At 49.4% G+C, this 18,689-nt stretch overlaps 1 protein-coding gene across 29 annotated transcripts in view; it reads left to right on the forward strand.

Annotated features, from left to right (window-relative positions):
- CACNA1B (calcium voltage-gated channel subunit alpha1 B) overlaps positions 1-18,689 on the forward strand; it is a 299,842-nt gene that overhangs the window by 142,544 nt on the left and 138,609 nt on the right. For 19 of the 29 annotated variants that reach the window (XR_005259272.1, XM_038156186.1, XM_038156187.1 and 16 more), the window contains exons 8-10: positions 11,244-11,359; positions 17,888-17,944; positions 18,572-18,646. Coding sequence is in view for 28 of the 29 variants with exons in the window: in XM_038156186.1 (XP_038012114.1) it covers positions 11,244-11,359; positions 17,888-17,944; positions 18,572-18,646 (248 nt within the window). In the remaining variant the exon portion in view is untranslated. The remainder of the gene's footprint in view (positions 1-11,243; positions 11,360-17,887; positions 17,945-18,571; positions 18,647-18,689) is intronic. The other 10 variants (XM_038156193.1, XM_038156194.1, XM_038156200.1 and 7 more) reach the window with 1 other exon arrangement.

Consider the following 18,689-nt stretch of genomic DNA (forward strand, 5'->3'; position numbering starts at 1 on the left):
GAAGTGGCACCTGGGGCCATGGCTGATGGTTGGATTTGCTGATTTTAGAGGCCTTTTCCTACCTGAAGGATTCCATGATTCTGTAGGAGCAGCAAAGGCAGGGAAATGATGGGAGATGTGGAAGTTTGGAAAAGACAGAATATAGAAATGAGCCGCAGTCTCAGGCCCCAGGTGGGATCCAAGAAGCTCAGTAATTCCTAGTGGTGCCACAGGCATGTCGGGCTCTCCGTGGATGCTGGGCTGGACCTGCTTTTCCCAGAGCCAAAGGTGGGACTCTGACTGGGGAAACTGGGATCAGCTCCTCCTTGCCAGGCTGGATAGCACTGGAAAATACAGAAACAGTATCACAGAAATACAGGGAATACAGGGATTTCTGTGTTGTTTTCCAGGGGGAATGAGATTTCCTGGAGTGGTGCAGTGGTCAGAAGTGCACAAGGGAGCTGTGACTGAAGCAGCTCCTGAAATCCAGGAAGTTTGGTTGGTTTAATGGAATATCTGGGGCTCTCCATCAGGACTCAGCATTCTCTAGAGCAGTGGTTTTGTGTCCCTTGTGGGGGATTTTCCTCCCTGCTCCTCCCTTTCTACTCCTTCCCTTTCCATTTTCCTTCCCTGATGCTTGGTTCTTCTGTGAACCAAGAAAATTCAGCAGCCCTGAAGAACCCAATAGAGCAGAAAAATACAGATTATTTCCTTCTGCAGAGCTTTTGCTGAGTGTCACAGCTGATTTGGGAGCTCAGTGCTGCACAGGGCCAGGAGAGCAGCAGGAGAAATTCCTCTCCCTTTTGATACCAATAACATCCAGGAACTCATTTCTTACTGCTTGTGACCTGTGGAATTCTGGAATTCAGAACATGGCTGTGTTCTGCCCATCCATGTGCTGGGGTGACTCCCCAGTCACAGACACACACAAGAAAGGGGAAAATATAAGTGATAAAAATAAATCATTGAAAACTAGGTGCAATTAGAAGATTTGACACCTGCTTCAAGTTTTGCTGGCCCATCCCTCCAGGCCCTTGGGTGATGCAATCCCTGTTTCAAAAGATGGGGCACCTTACTTCCCAAAAATTGAGGTGGCATTTTCTAAGAGAGGAACAACTGAAGTGGTGAAGATATTTAGGAATTTGTGTCCATAATGTATTTCCCTTGGAACATCTTTCTGTGCTGACTGCAGTGGGAAGTTAATTTTATTAACTAATTTGTAAACTCTTTGTTTGTGATCTAGGCAGCAATACAGGGGAATACAACTTTTCCACAAAAAAAAAAAAAAAAAGAAAAAAAAGAAAAATTGGCTGCAAACCGTGGCAGGAGGTGCTGACCCCAGCTGCCCTCCTGTGTCCCTCAAACACAGGCTCATTTGCTGCTTGGGATGTCACAGCTTCCCTTGTGACCACAACACACCCTGGGATGATCCCCATGAATTTTTTATTGAACTCTGCCCATGGTTTGCAGCGAGGAGGCAAAAATCCCCACATGCAGTTGAGAAGTGCTGCCCCACAGTGAATCTTTTTCTGATTTAATTCTGGTTTCTTGCCCTGTGCCCCCAAGGGCTGGGCACCCCATCCCATCCCCAACCCCATCCCCATCTCAACCCCTGTGGCAGCAGCTCTCTGGCCACAACTCAAGAGAGAAACACAACTTTCTCAGGCCTTTCTGGGAAAGGCTGTGGGAAGATCAGAGAAAAGAATGAGAAACAGTTCTTTATCTTAACCTGCTGCACCTGTTGTGGTGAACATGTGGAATGTGTTAGGGAGATTCGGTTACCAAAGGGTGGTTTCTTAATTAACCAATGGTGATGTGTTTTAAGTCAAGGACCAATTAAGTCCACCTGTAACAAACTAGGGTATAAAAGTATGGGTTTCTTAAAAGAAATTATTACTAGCCTTCTGAAATACATTCAATCTATGTCAATTATTAGCTGGCCGGGGACCCATTGCCCTGACATACCCCATCCCATCCCCATCTTCCCGGTGTACCCTCCCTCAGCAGCCTCTTCAATGCTGTTTTTCTCCTCCTGCTGCTGTTCCCTTCCCAGCCCTCATCCCAGCTCCCAGCATTTCCCACAGCCTGCTGGGATTATGGGGTTTCCTACAGCTCGGGTATTAATTTTGCCTGCTAATGAGCTGCATGATGCCACACAATACATTGGTGAACTGTTTTGATGCTTTGGATTACACAATGCAAAGAGGATAAACGTTATCCTGGGATGCTGGGAAGAAGATGATTGAACTTATTTCAAGGCTAAGTGCTTTTTGGCACAGATTCAGGCGGGGGGAGCGCTGAGGGTGGTGAGACAGCCGGAACTGAGGCCTGAGAGGCCACGCTCCCAGAGTGATGCATTGGGATCCTGGGAGTCTGCGCCTCTGGAGTGTGAAAAATGCTGCTTGTCATGTCCTCAAATATTTATGGTGAAGCCTGAGGTATTTCCAGCCCAGGCAGTGAAGAGTGATGGTTGCTGCCAGGGTTTACTCATCTGGCTGTGGGAGCTGAGCTGGAGACGCTCCGTGAGGCCGGGGCTGTGCTTTCCCCAGAACTGCTCTGCCCTGGATGTGCCACACCTCTGTTTTGTGGGATCACCTGGGGTGGGTGAGGTCTTTTTCAGGCTACCTAAAAACAGAGGCCAGACAGAATTAAGGCAATAAAAAGCAGGTATATTTATTGAAGGCACTTCAGGTACACTTCAGGCTGACAAAGCCCCTTAAGGGCCTACACCCAAAATGGACGATGGGTCACGGATTTCACACTTTTATAAGTTTGGTCCATTTGCATATTGGGGGTTAATCTGCCAATTACAGCTTCAGGTAATGAAGTCATTCACCCCAGGTTTGCTCCCCCCAAAACTCACTTTTGTTTCCATCTCTGGGCCCTGAGGCAGTGAGGTGTCCTTGATTGCCAGGCCTGGAGAGGAATTGTTGTGTCTGCCCAAAATGGGAAAGCAGCAGCTCCCACTGTGTGTGGAGTTTGGAGTTACACACTAAAGAACTGCAGGGTTACAAATGTATGGAATATTTAAAAGTTAAAATCCTAGGGGATCACAGGGACTCTGGGGAGATGTTTGGAATGGGTGCAGCAGCTTTGTGGTGAGAGCCTGGCAGGGCACATAGCTCCAGCTGTGCTGGCACTTCGAGGGGACAAGGGGCAGGGAAAAAGGGACAGGGAAAAGGGGATTTAATTATTTTTCTCACCCTTTTCTGAGCAGTTGGGAGCCTGGGTGCTTGATCCCACCAAACACCCTCCCTGTGCTGTGCTCCAGGCTCCCTGGGGGATCTCTGTGTCTCTGCTGTCCCGGGGTCGCCGAGGTTTTTTGTGGCGTTGGAGCAGCTCCTTGGGAGGCAGCACAGCCCCATCCCCACCTCCCTGACCCTGGCTGCCTCAGGGACTTGCCCTGCTGAATTTCATGACAAGTTTTCCCATCCTGAGGACTTTTGCCAGATTGAGATCATAAAACCTCTGCCTGCAAGACGTGCAGAGGCTGGAGGAGAGCGGTGCTGATTAATTTGTCACAATGGCAAAGTGTTCTTCTGTCCTCCTTCCCCTCATTACAGAGACAATCCTTCATTTCCCTGCACATTTGTTCCCAGTCCACTGGTACCTGCTGCGATCTGACTTTGCCTGGTGTTAATTATTTGCAGCAGAAGAGCTGCATCATGGAAAGAGATGAGATTCTGGATTCCTCCTTGCTTTTAGTCTGTTCCAAGGCCGTGCTTAAAAGGGAGGGGAAAGAGAAGAAAAAAGCAGAATTCTTTTTTCTCTTTTTCTTTGCTCACCATCCTTTTTAACAAAGCCATCATTGCAAAGATGAAATGAGTGAGAAATTTTTCTTTCCTGGTTTCTTGCTGGAGGGGCAGAGAGCAGTGACTGATCCTACTGAATGTGGGTCCTTTGCTCCTTCTGTGGTTTTGGTTAGTCCAGGAGAGCTGCACTTCCTTTATTTGCCCTTCTCTTAAGCCACAATGGAAATCAAAGCCTGGAATACAAAAATGATACAGAGGAGACCTAAATTTGAATTTCATGGGGCCTCTGCTTTGTCCTGGGAGTGGAAACTTGAACAGAACCAGAGGTTCATCCTGCAATTGCAGCAGGCTGAGGCGAGGAGATAAATGGGGCTTTTGAACTCCTTTTTCTCCCTTTGTCGGTGCCTCATTCCAGCCAGGTTTGCCCAGCTGTGGCACTTGCAGTTTTCAAATCAGATTTGGGGGAATCAAAATCAAATTGGCAAAAGCAGAATGGAAAGACAAAGGAAAGGAAGGAGGAAGATGGATTGAAGGCTTCACCTCTGTGCTGCTCCCCTTCTCTCCCCAGAAATACAGAACATTTCCCATCTCTGGCCTGCATTTGAGGCCTCTTGTGGCTGAGGCAGTGATTAAAGAGACTCTGAAGCCTGACTGGGTGCTCAGAGATCATTCTTTCCAGATACTCCCATCCCTTATCGGCTGCTGGAGGAGAGATGAGATTCCCCTCTTTAGAGCAATGAGGGGGAAGCAGGAGCAGCTCTCCCTGTGCAGGATTGATGAAGCCAGTGCTTATTCCTCAACACTGGACATTGGGATGGGTTAAGCAGCTCTTTGGGCTCAGTCTGGACCTTTCCCAGTGGGATCCTGGCTGGCTGCAGCTCCAGGTGAAATAGAAACAAAAATGTGTTTCTTGGGGCGGCTGAGGAGCCACAGAGCTTTGTCAGCTCAGGCCTCTGGGCTTTCCTTCTTTAATTAACTCAGACTTTTCAGCAAATTGCAGTAAAACTTCTCTTAGAGGTGCCAACTGTCACCAGCACAAAAGAATTATAAGAAAATTCTGGCTTTTCAGGTGAATCCATTGTTTGGTTTCCTCTCGTTCCAGCAGTTTTCAGTGTGCTCTCTCTGTGCCCCACAGGTGGGCTTCCTTTCACCTCTCTCAGGCTTTTCCTTGCCCAAATGAGGTGCATTTCCATGCTTTCCCTTCTTGTTCCATGGGGCCTTTCCAATCAAGATGCTTTGCCTGTGTTCAGTGGTGACCTGGTCCTGATTTTTAGGACTATTTGAAACCAGTGATTTCACAATACACCACATTCATCTCTATTCATGTTTTCAGAGCAGTAAGTCAGAGGCATCAAATTATTTTTAGTTTTGCCTGCAGATTGCTAAGGATTTTGTCTGTGGATGAGAATAATCAAAGTCAGCTCATCCTGAACTTTTCCTGATCCTTGCTGCAGTAAAGATCTGATGTTACGGGGAAGAAATCCATGTTTTTGCTGCTCTCCTGTCATTCTGTTTGCAGCCCTCATGGGTGCAAAGTGCCAGCTAAGATTTGTCCTCTTGGGTTTGCATCTTCCCAGCTCTGGGTCGTGTCCAGGCAGCTGGAAATTGCACTGCTTTTCTATTCAGATTTTTCTTCCCCAAGCCAAGTTTCTAACTTTTAACAGTGTATTTCTAACTCACCAACGTTCTCCCAGCTTTGTGTGCCACAGGGAAGAAATCCCTCTCTCCTCTCCCCCAATCCTTCCCCTTGTCCCTTGCCTCCTGCTGCTGCTGTGGCTACTTCAGCCTCTGCTGTGGTTGCCTTTCCTCCTCTCCTTCAGGAGTTTCAGTGAGAAACTCCAAAGGTGGGTGCCTTTGGGGTGCCTGGTTCCTGATCTGATGCCCTGGCTGCTCTGCACTGCCCAGGACTGCGTTCCTCCAGGCAGGACTGGCTGTCCCCACAGCTCCTGAGGTGTCACCTGCCATCCACTGCTTTATCAATCCTTGTTCCTCCAGGCAGGACTGGCTGTCCCCATGCCTCCTGAGATGCCACTTGCCATCCATTGCTCTATGGAATCCTTGTTATTCCAGGCAGGAGTGGCTGTCCCTGTGTCTCCTGAGGTGTCACCTGCTATCCATTGCTTTATCAAGCCTTGTTTCTCCAGGTGTTGTAATGTATTTGCAAGGGTTAGGCCACAGTGTGCACCAGCAGCCTGCTTCTAAGTTTGTTATCAAAGCCTCAGGAATTTGTCAAGGCTACTGGAACATAAATTGTGCTGAATTAAGAAAGAAGAGGCTGAAAAACTGACTACCAAGACAGCAAGAGCTGGGTAACAGAGGACTGTGAAACACCTGGACTGTAACCAATCACACACTCTGAGGAATGCAGGCAGAAAACGAGCGAACGAGACAAAGGCACCAATCAAGAAGTGTGTACTTAGCCATTTGTAGAATCTATAAAAATGTGTGTAAGGTAAACAATAAACGGCTTCTGCTTGATCATATTGGTCAGTTGTTGAGGAGTCCTGGATTTCCCACATCCAGGCAGGACTGGCTGTCCCCACAGCTCCTGAAGTGTCACTTGCCATCCAGGCCCAGCTTTCTGCATTCCTTGGATGTACTCAGGCTGGAGACCAAGCCAGTCCTAAAACTCATTAGCTTTTTTTTTTTTTTTTTTTTGTTAATTTGAAGACTTGAAATTCCAAAAGTTCTTCGCAGCTGCTTTCCAGGAGTAGCTGGCAGAGTCCTTCCAAGATCTGCTGCTTGCTCAGCAACACTTCAACTCCGTGGATGGCGGCTGCTCTGCCGTGTAGAGTCTGAGATTTCCTGAGATCTGAACGTGGGATCCTTCTCAATGAGGAGCTAATTACCTGTGCTGTAATTACGAGTCGCTAATCAGCAGCACTATTAGCGTAGGGATGACAGCGGTGCTGTCTCCTCTCTCTCTGCCTCTTCCCCGCCAGTGGGAAGCATTTCTGGCTGATTTCTGAGCAGCAAACCCAAATTGCAGAGGTTTGAGGATGCGATCCGTCTTGTACTGCCGCTGCCCTGGGCGTGTGCCATGCAAGCCAAAACAGGAGGAGAATTTAGGATGCTCCATCCCAGCTCTCTGCTGTCACACAGGAAAGTTAATCACACACTCAGGGGATGATGATTGTGGGTTGTTGATTTTTATCCCTCTTTGGTGTGACAGGATTTTTAATTTAAGGCCAACGTGGATAAAGCAGTTGTAAGAATTTCATTAGTTTATTAAGTTTACTGACCCTGGTGGTTATTTAGGAGCTGCCTGTGTCTCTTGTGTGGCTCGGGGGGCTCTGGTATTGCCCTGGAGTGGCTGTCTCAGTGCATATTTCACAGCGAGATTGATTTCCCTCCTCCACCCACCAAGGTGGAAAGCAGCAACCATCCATTTCCTGGTGACATTAAGCACCAGCCACTCTCGAGGAGAAAAATGTGACACGTGGAGCCTGACTGGATGTGGTTTGCATGATGGATGCACTGCCTTGGAATCCTGCTTGTTCCTGCTGTCTCTGTGCAATCAGCTACAAGGTGGGCAGGGGCACCTTCCACCACCCCAGGCTGCTCCCAACCCATCCAGCCTGGCCTTGGGCGTGCCAGGGATCCAGGGGCAGCCACACGTGCTCTGTGCCAAGACCTCTCCACCCTCACAAAAAACATCATTACACATTCCAGAACTGGCCAAAGGGTGAAAAACCAGCTCTGAAAAAAATCCTGGGGGTAAAACTGGGCAGGAAGCAGCAAATTCCTGCTCAGGTCTTTCCTTATTTGGGAGATTTTTGCAAGTCAATGGCATAAATGGGAATTATACTGAATAAAAGTGGAAACCTATTTACTGCTCCCAACCCTTCCCATGAGGGTCTCTGTGTTTTCATTTGGAGCTGGCAGGGAAACTTCAGTTGAAATATTTTTAGATGAAATAAGGCATTTTGATATCATTCCCCCCCCCCTTTCTTTGAATGTGTTCTGAAATCTGTTGAAGAGCTCTCAAAGGGAAATTCTGGGAGTTTTCTAGTTGCAGCAAATGGGGAATATTTCAGTTCCTGAATGGTGATGGATGTAGTGGAAGAGACACACATCATTATTATTTCATTTCATATAGAAAACCCTCTTTTTCACAAGTCCCAGCTTCACCAAACCTCTCTACCATCTCCTGAAATGAGAAGGAACAAGTGGAGATCCTCTTACCAGGAAGATCCTAAATCAAGACCCTCCAGTCTTGAACCTGATTGTGCAGCAGCTCTGGAGCATTCAGGAGGAATTTCATGGGCAGGGACTCAAGGATTTGCCTTCTCCTGGAAGTTACATTCCCAGCTTCGACAGCAATGCCTGGGCAAGGGTGTGGACAAGCTCAAGCAGTGGCCCACAGGAACCTCAGGAGGTTTCAGCAGTGCTGGAGCTGCCCCTGGGTCAGGAGAACCCCCAGGACCAATCCAGGCTGGGATGAGCAGCTGGAGCAGCCCTGGAGAGGGACCTGGGGGTGCTGGGGGTGAGAGCTGGAGCTGCCCCAGCCCTGAAGCCCCTGCCCTGGGCTGAGCCCAGCGTGGGCAGCAGGGCAGGGGGATTGTGCCCCTGTGCCCTGTGCTCAGGTGAGACCCCAGCTGCAGAGCTGCCCCAGCCCTGGCCCAGCACAGGGAGCAGCTGGAGCTGCTGCAGAGATCCAGAGGAGGCACCAGGGGCATCAGAGGGATGGAGCAGCTCTGCTGGGAGGAGAGGCTGGCACAGCTGGGATTGTTCACCTGCACAGGAGAAGCTTTGGGGGGACCTCAGAGTGGCCTGCAGGGCCTGAAGGTACAGGAAAGATGGAGAGAGACAATTTCCAAGGGCCTGGAGTGACAGGACAACAGGGAATGGTTTCCCACTTCCAGAGGGCAGGGATGGATGGGATATTGGGAATTAGGAATTGTTCCCTGGCAGGGTGGGCAGGCCCTGGCACAGGGTGCCCAGAGCAGCTGGGCTGCCCCTGGATCCCTGGCAGTGTCCAAGGCCAGGCTGGACAAGGCTTGGAGCAGCCTGGGACAGTGGGAGGTGTCCCTGCCATGGCAGGGGTGGCCTTGATGGGCTTTGAGGTCCCTTCCAACCCAAACAATTCTGGGATTCTGTGGTGGCCAAAGCTGCCAGTTCCAGGGAGCAGGAGGGCACAGGTGGCTTTAACCTCACAATGTCCCTCACTGGTGCCTTGAGAGATCTGTGTTTGGCTGTACAGAAACTGCTGAAGGTTTGCAACTTCCAGCAGTTTCTCCCTCATTTTCTTACACTTTTAAAGTACAGACTTTCCACTTGAGATTTTGGACTCTGATCCTTGTAGGTCCTTTCTGTTTTGTGACTTTGCAATATAAAGTTGTGATAAAAGGGACAAGTCCTGGGTAACTTTTACTATCCTCAGGCCAGACAGGACCTGGCAGAAGATGAAAAGCTCTGCAAGGAGAGCTCTCCCTTTGCTGCTCCTGAGGGGTGAGGGAGCAGTGCCATGGCTCATCTGCTGTCCTTCCTGCCCACGGAGGTCCTCCAGGAAACTTCCCATTGCTGCTGTCTCTCCTTTGGGAAGCCTGTGCTGACGCCAGCCCCCAACGCCACTCCTGGAAAATGAAATGCACGTTGTCACCTCGTGCTGCCTGATCTCATTCCTCCTGCTCCAGACACAAATCCAGACTGAGGGAAGGTCTGTGGCCCCAGGCAGCAGGGGCTGAAGCAGGAATGAGAGCATGAAAAGGGAAGAGGGGTGACACAGCTGACACTGCAGGATCTGGATCACCCTGAGGATGTGCTGAGTGTCAGGGAGGAGCTGTCAGCTCAGAGTTGTGTTTGGACTCCCTCTGTTCCGAGGATGGGGACAGGGGCTGTCCTGGCAGGTGGGGACAGGAGAGGGGAGTCAGGAGCCTGGGATGGGCTCCAAAATGAAGATTCCAGCCCAGCCCTCCCATCAGTGCCAGGTCTTCCCTCAGTCCCTTCTCCATGGGTCACATCCCTACCAAACGAAGCACAAGTGGCACCTTTGAAGGAGCAGCTGCAGATTGGGAATACAAAGCTGCCCCTGGCACTTGGAACTCCTTTTCCCCCCATTCTTCCACCCTTTTCCCAGCTCCTCCTCCTTGTTGGCTTTTGATGAGCATATGTGGGTTGATTAGGTGGGATTTTAGTAAAAATCATTAGTTAGCTGATTAATTAATTGTAAAGTGAAGGTGTGAAGGACAAAGAAGAGTTAAGATGTGCTGGGGGACTGAAGCCTCATGATCCCACATTTATCCACACAAAGTTCCTGTGGGAGACACTCCAGTGAGTGCTTAAAACAGGGATTGCAGGGGCTGGTCAGAACTCCATAAATGGCAGCTGGACACCTTCATGTGTCCAGAAAATAACATTCCAGAGGTGCCAGGAATTAGCTTGGGGAAGGCCCCAGTGTGGGTTGTCAGGCTGGTGGCTGCACTTTTTTCTCACCTTCTCTTCAAGCTAGACTGGCAGGATGTACTTGGACGTGATTCCTGTGATGGTCGGATGACCTGTCCTTTCTGCCTGCCCTGTTCTAGTGATGATATCCAAACTCTTGATTTCCATGGGATCTCAGCAAACAGCAGGATCATTTTTACCCTCAGCCCAGGACATCTGGGCTATTTCACCTCAACCCATCCCCACCCAGTTCTCATTTGACTTGTGCTTGTCACAATCACCAAGCCTGGGAAAACGTGAAGAAAGACTGACAGGGAAGAACAGATCCCTTTAGAAAAGTGCTGATGTCTGTGACAATCTTGGCTTCTAGAGGAGATTGTGCTGTGGAGAGAGCTGGAGGATGGTTTTTAGCGTTGAGGATGATAATTTGTGTTTCATGACTGGCTGTGGTGTGTGCACATGGAATTTTTCAGGTCTTTTTCAGGATAAGAGAGGCAGCTGAGGAATAATTAGTTGGACTGATGCCTCAGGTTTGAGCTTTTCTATTTTTCACATTCTGTGCTGCTTTAGTGTGTGGGTCTGGGCTTCACATCAGGGGATGGTGAGCTCTGCACAGAGCAGGGAGACAAAACAATTCCTGCTCCAGCTGGGCACCAAGGACAAATGATTCAAATCTCAGCCCAGGAGCACAAACACCGTGGGCTGAGGAGAGAAAAACAAACAGGATGGGAGTGCATGGGCTAAAGCTGGAACTGGACAATGAACTGCAAGGTGCAAATGGAGCAGAACTGATCCAAGGGAGAGACCCCGGGAGCGCTCGTGCATTTTGGGACCATTTTGGTTCCTCTTGGGCGCAGCCCTGGCTGGGCTCTTGTGCTGCCCAAGGTGCATCCATTGAGGAGATCCTTTGAATAAATCCCTGCTTTATTCTTTAGCTCTGTCCAGTCTCTGTTCTAGGTCAGCCTTCTCAAGGCACCAGGACAACAATGAGTCCCTTGCTGTGCTTTCCACTCCCTCCTCCCATCCTGGACTCCACAGGCTCCCTGAACTCCTCTGGAAGGCCGAGGGAAGGCTGTGTGCCTGCCCTGGCTGCCTGTGATGGATTTTCCCTCTCTTGTGTGCCCGCAGTGAATTTGCCAAGGAGCGAGAGCGGGTGGAGAACCGCCGGGCGTTCCTGAAGCTCCGCAGGCAGCAGCAAATCGAGCGCGAGCTCAACGGCTACCTGGAGTGGATCTTCAAAGCAGGTAAGGCAGGCATCTCCCGGGCTTGCCTGGATGTGTTCTGGGGCAAGGGGAGGTCTGGTGGTGGGCTTCAGAATTAGTCCTTGGTGTGGCCAAGCCTGGGGAGGGCCCGGCCAGCACTTGTTGGTGTTGTTGGAATTTTTTCTGAGCGTTTGCACCAAAGTTATTGCAAAAAGATCTCGGTTTGGTTTAAGCAAAACTAAAGGAGCTGAGCCAGCTTTACTGCTGAGATCAAAGCAATTGTTCTAATACAGGATAATAGAAAAAGTGATCTGTGGATGCAACAGCCTGGTCAGAAAGCGAGAAAACGAGCTTTGCTTTCTCACTTTTTGATCAGGCTGTTGCATCCACAGTGAGTGAGTGCCCAAAGCCTGCACAGAGGGGAACTGTTCCCTTCCATGAGTAATTTCTGTTTTATTTACTCCCTGCCCCAGCTGGTTTATCAGCCTTTCTTTCTGTGCTGGTAAAACCCACCCAAGTGGCATTTTTTATGAGCTACAAAGATCACTTGCACGACTTTCCCCCCAGCCCATATTAACATTGATTTATAACCACTGGAACTGAACATTGCTCTTTATTGCAAGGCGTGAGCAACTTTAACCAGGACCCAGACACATTAATTTAACGGAAAATAGCATTTTTATCAGACTGCAACGATTACCAATAACCTTCCTGCCTTATGGAGCAGCTGATATTTATATATTGACATAACCACAGTCAATTCTTTCATGCAGCATCAAGGAAATGGGGGGTAATTTCCTCCTTGCTTGCTTTTCAACATCTGAGCCAAGTGAAAAGGCCTTTTAAAACAATGATGGGGAGGAAAAGAAGTGCTGGTTTCTCAAATGGATTCCTGAATGCCATTTTAGACAGATGAGCTTCATCTTTGCTCTTTACAAGTGAAATGTAAAATAGAAATATCAGCAGTTTATGTGGTCCTTTAAACCCATTATTTCTTGTAGCACTGCACTGAGTCACAATCGAGGGCCGCTTGTGTTGTCAGACTTTTATTCACTGTGACTGTTGAGCAGCAACTCAGGCAGCCACCCTTCATTCTTTGCTTCTGGAGGAATCAGAAAATAAAGAATTCCCTTTCCTTTCCATTTAGAATTTATCTTCTCATTAGTTTACAGCTTCTGTGCAGCCTCAAACTCAGATTAATTCCTGCCTGGCCCAGTGGCTGGAGCAGGGTTGTCTGGGCTTTTCCCTTTCTCATCCTGTCTTGCTTTTAAGGCTCTTGGTGATTTTTGGTCTCTTAATCCTGATCTCCATCACTAATACAGAGGTGAGAATTCCCCTGCAGGGTTGAAGGTGGCTTTTTGTCACTTTGGGCCTGCTCTGCCCATCACCAGCTGAACTTAGGATGGCGAAATTGTAAAATGTACAGTCAACCTCTGTTCCAGTTCCCATCCCTGTGGGAATTCCTGGCTCTTCCATTTCTTTTTTTGCCAGGACTGAATAAATGCCACACCAATCTGGAGCGAAACTGCTGGAAAATGCACATTTTTCAGCCTAATAACACACAATCCAGAAGGCTTTGTGGAACAGGGAAGTGCATGCAAAAGAGCTGAATCAGGGAATGTTAAAAATACTCTGGAAAGGCATTGTTGAGAATACAATAGGAATATAAAAGAGCCTCCTTGTACAGCTGAATAATAACAGTAATTAAAATCAGCTTAGCAGTGTTAATAAAATCTTGGAATAAAAATGCAGCGTGAAGGCAAAGCAGAGCAGAGAATCCAGGCTTTAGGACTGAAGCACTGAAAATTGGGACTGTGCCGTCCACGGGGATTTCCCAGGTCTGGTTTGGGGATTTCAGCTGTGAAATGATCTGGAATTCCTTCTCCAGGATTGGAGGGGGAAGATCCAGCCAGGGGGGACAGGCAGAAGCGGACAGAAATCTTGCAGCAGCCCCAGGCAGGAGCTGTTTGCACAAAGGGAAGAGCAAAATCTCCTGGGATTCTGCTTTAATGGAACTCTGGAGGATTTGGTCATTATTCCTGGGAATATCTAATTGTTTTTAAGTCCTTCTGCCAGCCTTGACCTCGTTGACTCTTGGAGCAGAGAGTGTCATGTGTTAACACTCAGTTTGATTTTAAAAACCAAACCAACCCCACGGAGCTGTGTCCTGCCCTCACTTTAATTCTGCTGCCTTTCTGCAGCGAGAGGAATAAATCAGGAGTTCTTTTAATTACTTTTCTTTCTCTAATCTCCCTCTACCTTGTTTCATCTTATTTTTTCCTGCTCTAGAGCACCCAGAACCAATCAGCCCAATCCTCTCTCTTCCCCTGGAGCCTCATCAGGTTGCCAATATTTCTAATATCCTCCCTGAGTATTTGGTTTGTTGATTTTTTTCCCCTCGTTTATTTTTGATGCAAGGCAGGAAGAGTGGAAAGCTGCATTCCAGTGCTTCACAAAATGATGTCTTAATCCTTAGATGGTTTTTGCTCTGTAGATTTTTACATATTCTGTGTAGTTGCTGGAGCTGGACAGGAGGTGACCTTGTCCTTTGTAGTGCTCAGGTTTTTGTCTCAAGTGTTGTTTTAGCACCAAGGGAAGTGTGAGTGACTAAAATCACCTCTTTACCTGTGCCCTACCTCCCCTCAGTCAATAATTTTAATTTGACACTGTGGTTATTGCTCATTGACCACTCTGAAGTGTCTTTAATGTTTCTCATTAATGTCAGTAATCTGAATTTTAATAGAATCCCAGACTGGTTTGGGGTGGAAGCCCCATCCAGCCTGGCCCTGGGCACTTCCAGGGATCCAGGGGCAGCCACAGCTGCTCTGGGCACCCTGTGCCAGGGCCTGCCCTCCCTCACAGAGAACAGTTCCTTCCCAATATCCCACCTAAACCTCCCCTCCTTCAGTTTGAAGGCAGTTGTCCTTTCCAGAGGAATTAAAAAGTGCCAAGCAATGCAATCCATGCAAATGATTTTGCCCCTGCTGCTTTTTCCACTGAACTCAGAACTGCAGGAACTCCAAGGCTGGAATTTTTGGAGAACAGGGAACTACAAGTTCTCCACACTGAGTAAAGGGTTTATAAGCCCACAAATATTCTTTTGAAGATGTTTCTCTTATCTTACAAGGACATGAATCATTTGGAAAACACTTTGCTCAGAGACTCTAAGTCTTCCCAATCAGGGCTAATCAAGTTTCTTGTCTTTTGCATTTTAATTCTTTCCAAATCCACCTTTTTCACACCAAACTGGAGTGAGCTTCTGTTCTCCTGGAGTGCCAGGCTTTGGGAATGGTCTCAGCTCTCTCTGCCAGCCCTCTGTAACTTCAAGGCCATCCCTTGGCATGGCAGAGCTTTCTGAACTTCAGGTTTCAGCTTTCTTTAGAAGAACAGAGCCCTGAGCCCCTGAGAGAGATGGGAACAGACACCTCCAGCAAAGAACCCGAGCGAGATGCCAAGGCAGGGTAATTGCCACAAAGAAAGCAGAGCTCCCTGCGAGGGTGTGACAGCCACTTCTGAGGGCTGCATTTTTATCAACTTTTTCTGTTTACCCAGACAGAAATTAAATTCATTTAGTCTTTGTTATTTCCAGTAATCTGCTGCTCCTTTGAGCCCCCAATGTCCTCTTTCCCCACACCAAAGAGGAGGAGAAGGGGCACCACTTTCTCAGCTGCTTTGCCTTTATTTCCAACCCAGCACTTAATGACCAAAAATTCCTCTTGCTGCTGAGACACCCCTGGCTCTGATACCCTGGCAAAGCCCCTGAGCCTTTGTTTGGAGGCTCAGAATTGCTGATCTGGTCCCATCTCTCTGCTGAACATTTCTCCTCATGCAGCGGCACCATTTCTGGGGAGTTTTTCAGGTGCCAAATTATCTCCTTCCAGGCTCTGTTAGGGGTGACTAAAGGCAAAGCAGCTCCTGAGCCTCTGTTCAGGATGCTGGCTGGTGAAAAACCCCTCCTGGCAGTGCTCAGTGACCTGCTGAGCTCTCTTTTTAGCCTTAAAAACCTCCTGGGGTAGCTGTGGTCCTTTGGATTCCCAGAGGACACGAGGCAGACAGGAATAATGATCAAGGGAGAGAACCTGGGAGTGCTGCGGGAGGAGAGCGAGGCTTGAGGGAATTTCAGAGGTGAAAAAAGGTTGGGTTATTTTAAAGGAACAGCAAAACTGAGCCCAGCTGTGTTTATGGATGGAGGTTTCTTTGAGCACCAATCCAGGACCCTGAATTTGGGATAAAGGTTTGCAGAATTGTCTTGTAAGAGTAATTTGTAGGTGGGAATCCAGTATAGCAGAGCCTTTGGGAAGGATCTCCCATCCCTTCCTCGTGTTTCAGGGCAGTCAGAATGGGAATTGTCATTTTAGTCCTCCCATATTTTAGCCCCCAAATATCAGTGCAGCTTTCCCTGGGGAGAACTTGAGAAGAACCTTTTGGTCTGAGGTGCTGGCTGGTCAGAGAATTCTCTTGAACTGTCTAAAAAAAGCCCATTTCACTCTTCTGACCTGTCTTAAGAAGACTTGAAAACCACCTGAATTGTAGGCGGGGATTTCAGGCACAACTTGTGGGTTTTTGGAAGGACTTTACACCTTTTGAAGTGCAGCTTTGAGCTCATCTGACATTTTTACCCTGCTCAGCTCTCCTTTCTTTCACATCTCTGGTGCATTACTTTGCACTTCTGTATTTCCTTCCCCTCTGCTTGGTTTTCCAGCCTTCCTCAGCCCTTGGTATTATTTTTCAGCCTTCTCATTTTGCTGTCTTATTAAAGTATCATTCCCTCTCTCTCCCAGATGATTAATAAAGAGATTATATAAGGCTTCTGTGGCTTATATAGGCTTATATAAGGCTGATCCCTCTGGTATCCTTCTAGACAGCTCTCAGCTACACACTTTGATGTCTGGCCTCTGGTTTGTTTGTATTTATTTTTCTGAAGTTGCTCTTCCATCTAGACTGGCTTAAATGGACTTTAAAGCAAAATTTGGTGGGAATATGGTGTCAGATGTTTTAGTAAGAGCCCACATTGATGGAATTACAGGCATGTGAATTTGCCATTTATGAGAATAGAAGGAAGTCTGGAGTTTACCAGCTGTTTTGTTTGCTTTGGGTTGTCCTTTAGCAGATCCCCACATCAGTTTCCAGCAGCAAACCCAAAATCTGTGGTTCTGAGTGCAGTCTCAAGTATTGGCACAATGCTGCAAACTGCCCAGGGGGATGGCATGGCCTGGGAAACCTCAGGAAGTTGGGTTGTTTTTCACATTGATAAAAATTATTCCATTTTGGGAGGTTGGTTTTTAGTATTTCTTGGTTCGGTTGTTGTTTTTTTTTTTTTTTTTTAATTTAGGACAGTGCAAGGTTGTATTTTGGAGATGAGTTGCAGAGGAATGGAAGGGTGGTGTTGCAATCGCTGTGCCAGGCAGAGTTCCCCCATGGAAAACTTGCTGTGGATTTTATTTGGACAAAGATTTGATGCGATGGCTCTGTGGTGACAGCGACTCTCCTGCCGTGTGGCCCTGCTGCTCTCACTCTGTGCCACCACTCTGCTCCCCGTGGCTGAATCCCGATTTTTTGGAGACAAAAGAGCAGTGATGGGTGTGGAGCATCTTCCCCAAACTGTCTCCAGCGTGGATGGCCATGAGGGACCTTCCTGGGGCTTGTGGGATTTGTGGTCCTGCCTGGTCTGGAGGGAGGTCCTTGGTCTCCAGAGGTGCCTTGGGGATGAGAGCTGCTGAAGAACCTGGCGTGGGAGGTTCTGAGGAGGGATCCCACAGAGGAAGTGATTGGTTTGGAATCCTCGATCAGGAATGGTGTGGCCAGCAGGAGCAGGGAGGTCATTCTGCCCCTGCACTGGGCACTGGTGAGGCCAAACCCTGAGTGCTGTGTCCAGCTCTGGCCCCTCAGTTTGGGAAGGACCTTGAGGACCTGGAGCGTGTCCAGAGGAGGCAACGAGGCTGGAGAGGGGCTGGGAACACAAACCCTGTGAGGACCCACTGAGGGAGCTGGGGGTGCTCAGCCTGGAGAAAAGGAGACTCAGGGGTGCCCTCATCACTCCCTACAGCTCCTGAAAGGTGCCTGTGCTCAGCTGGGGCTGGGCTCTTTCTCCAGGCAGCACTGACAGAAGCAGAGGACACAGCCTCCAGCTGTGCCAAGGGAAGTTTAGGTTGGATATTAGGAAAAAGTTTTTTACAGAAAGGGTGATAAAGTTCTGGAGTGGCTGCCCGGGGAGGTGGTGGAGTCACCATCCCTGGGTGTGTTTAACAAAGCCTGGATGTGGCACTGGGTGCCAGGGTTGAGTTGAGGTGCTGGGGCTGGGTTGGACTCCATGGTCTTGAAGGTCTCTTCCAACCCAGTGATTCTGTGAATTCCTTGAGAAACCCAGCCCTGAGCCATGAATTGCTCTGCAGACCCTGTCAGGGGGTGGGCTGGGTGGCCCTGGGCTGGGCTGGGCGGCCCTGGGATGGGCTGGGCGGCCCCGGGGTGGGCTGGGTGGCACCGGGACAGGCTCCTGCTGCCCCACCAGCCGCTGTCGGAGCAGGGCTGTGAGGAGCCTGAGGCTGACCCTGGCCGGTTTTCCTTTTCCAGAGGAGGTCATGCTGGCCGAGGAGGACAAGAACGCGGAAGAGAAGTCCCCTCTGGACGGTAGGTGGCTTTGCTGGGCATTTTCCTCCTGTGCCACGGGAGAGGTTCCACTGCTGTCACTGCCACGCCTTCCTCCCGAGCAGGAGGATCCTCCCGCATGCACCCGGCACAAATCCGGCCACAGAGCCCCTTCTGCAGGCTGCAGGTGGCTGAGGAGCAGTTATGGGACACCCCACACCGGCCCGGGATGGGGATGTGCCCTCGGGGTCGGTGCCCACGCCCTGCCGAGGGTGGCTGGCTGTGTGTGCAGGGGGTAGAGGCTGCCAGAAGGATGGACAAGAGCGAATGAGCTGACCGAGAGAAGGCAGGGCTCCGAACGGATCTGACCAAGGGACTGAGCCCCCTGTTAGCTGTAAGCAGTAAGACATAACAGGGTGTGGTGATGCTTCCTTCCGACGTGCGAGCCCAGCGTGGCAGGACGGCCGGAGGAGCCGAGCAGCGAGGCCACGGGGATGCTCCCCCTGTGCCTCCAGCCCCGACAGCTCTTAGGATGCGCCAGCCACTCAAAGCTCAGTTAAAGATTCTTCCCTCTCCCTTTTCTGACCATCTTTCGTCCTCCCATGTCTCCTCCTTTCCCCTCCCCTCCCTCCCCCCCCTCTTTTTTTTTCTCCTCCCATTCACTGTCAGGGAGGGCCGCCTCGGAAGGGCCGATTCCTCAAGGCACGGCGCCGGCAGAGACTGGCAGCGGCAGCAGCTACAACAGTGAGTGGATTGCAAATCACCAGGGGCTTAGGTGGCACACAGG

The sequence above is a fragment of the Motacilla alba genome, chromosome 17 (genome assembly GCF_015832195.1).
Source record: "Motacilla alba alba isolate MOTALB_02 chromosome 17, Motacilla_alba_V1.0_pri, whole genome shotgun sequence".
Classification (NCBI taxonomy): Eukaryota; Metazoa; Chordata; class Aves; order Passeriformes; family Motacillidae; genus Motacilla; species Motacilla alba.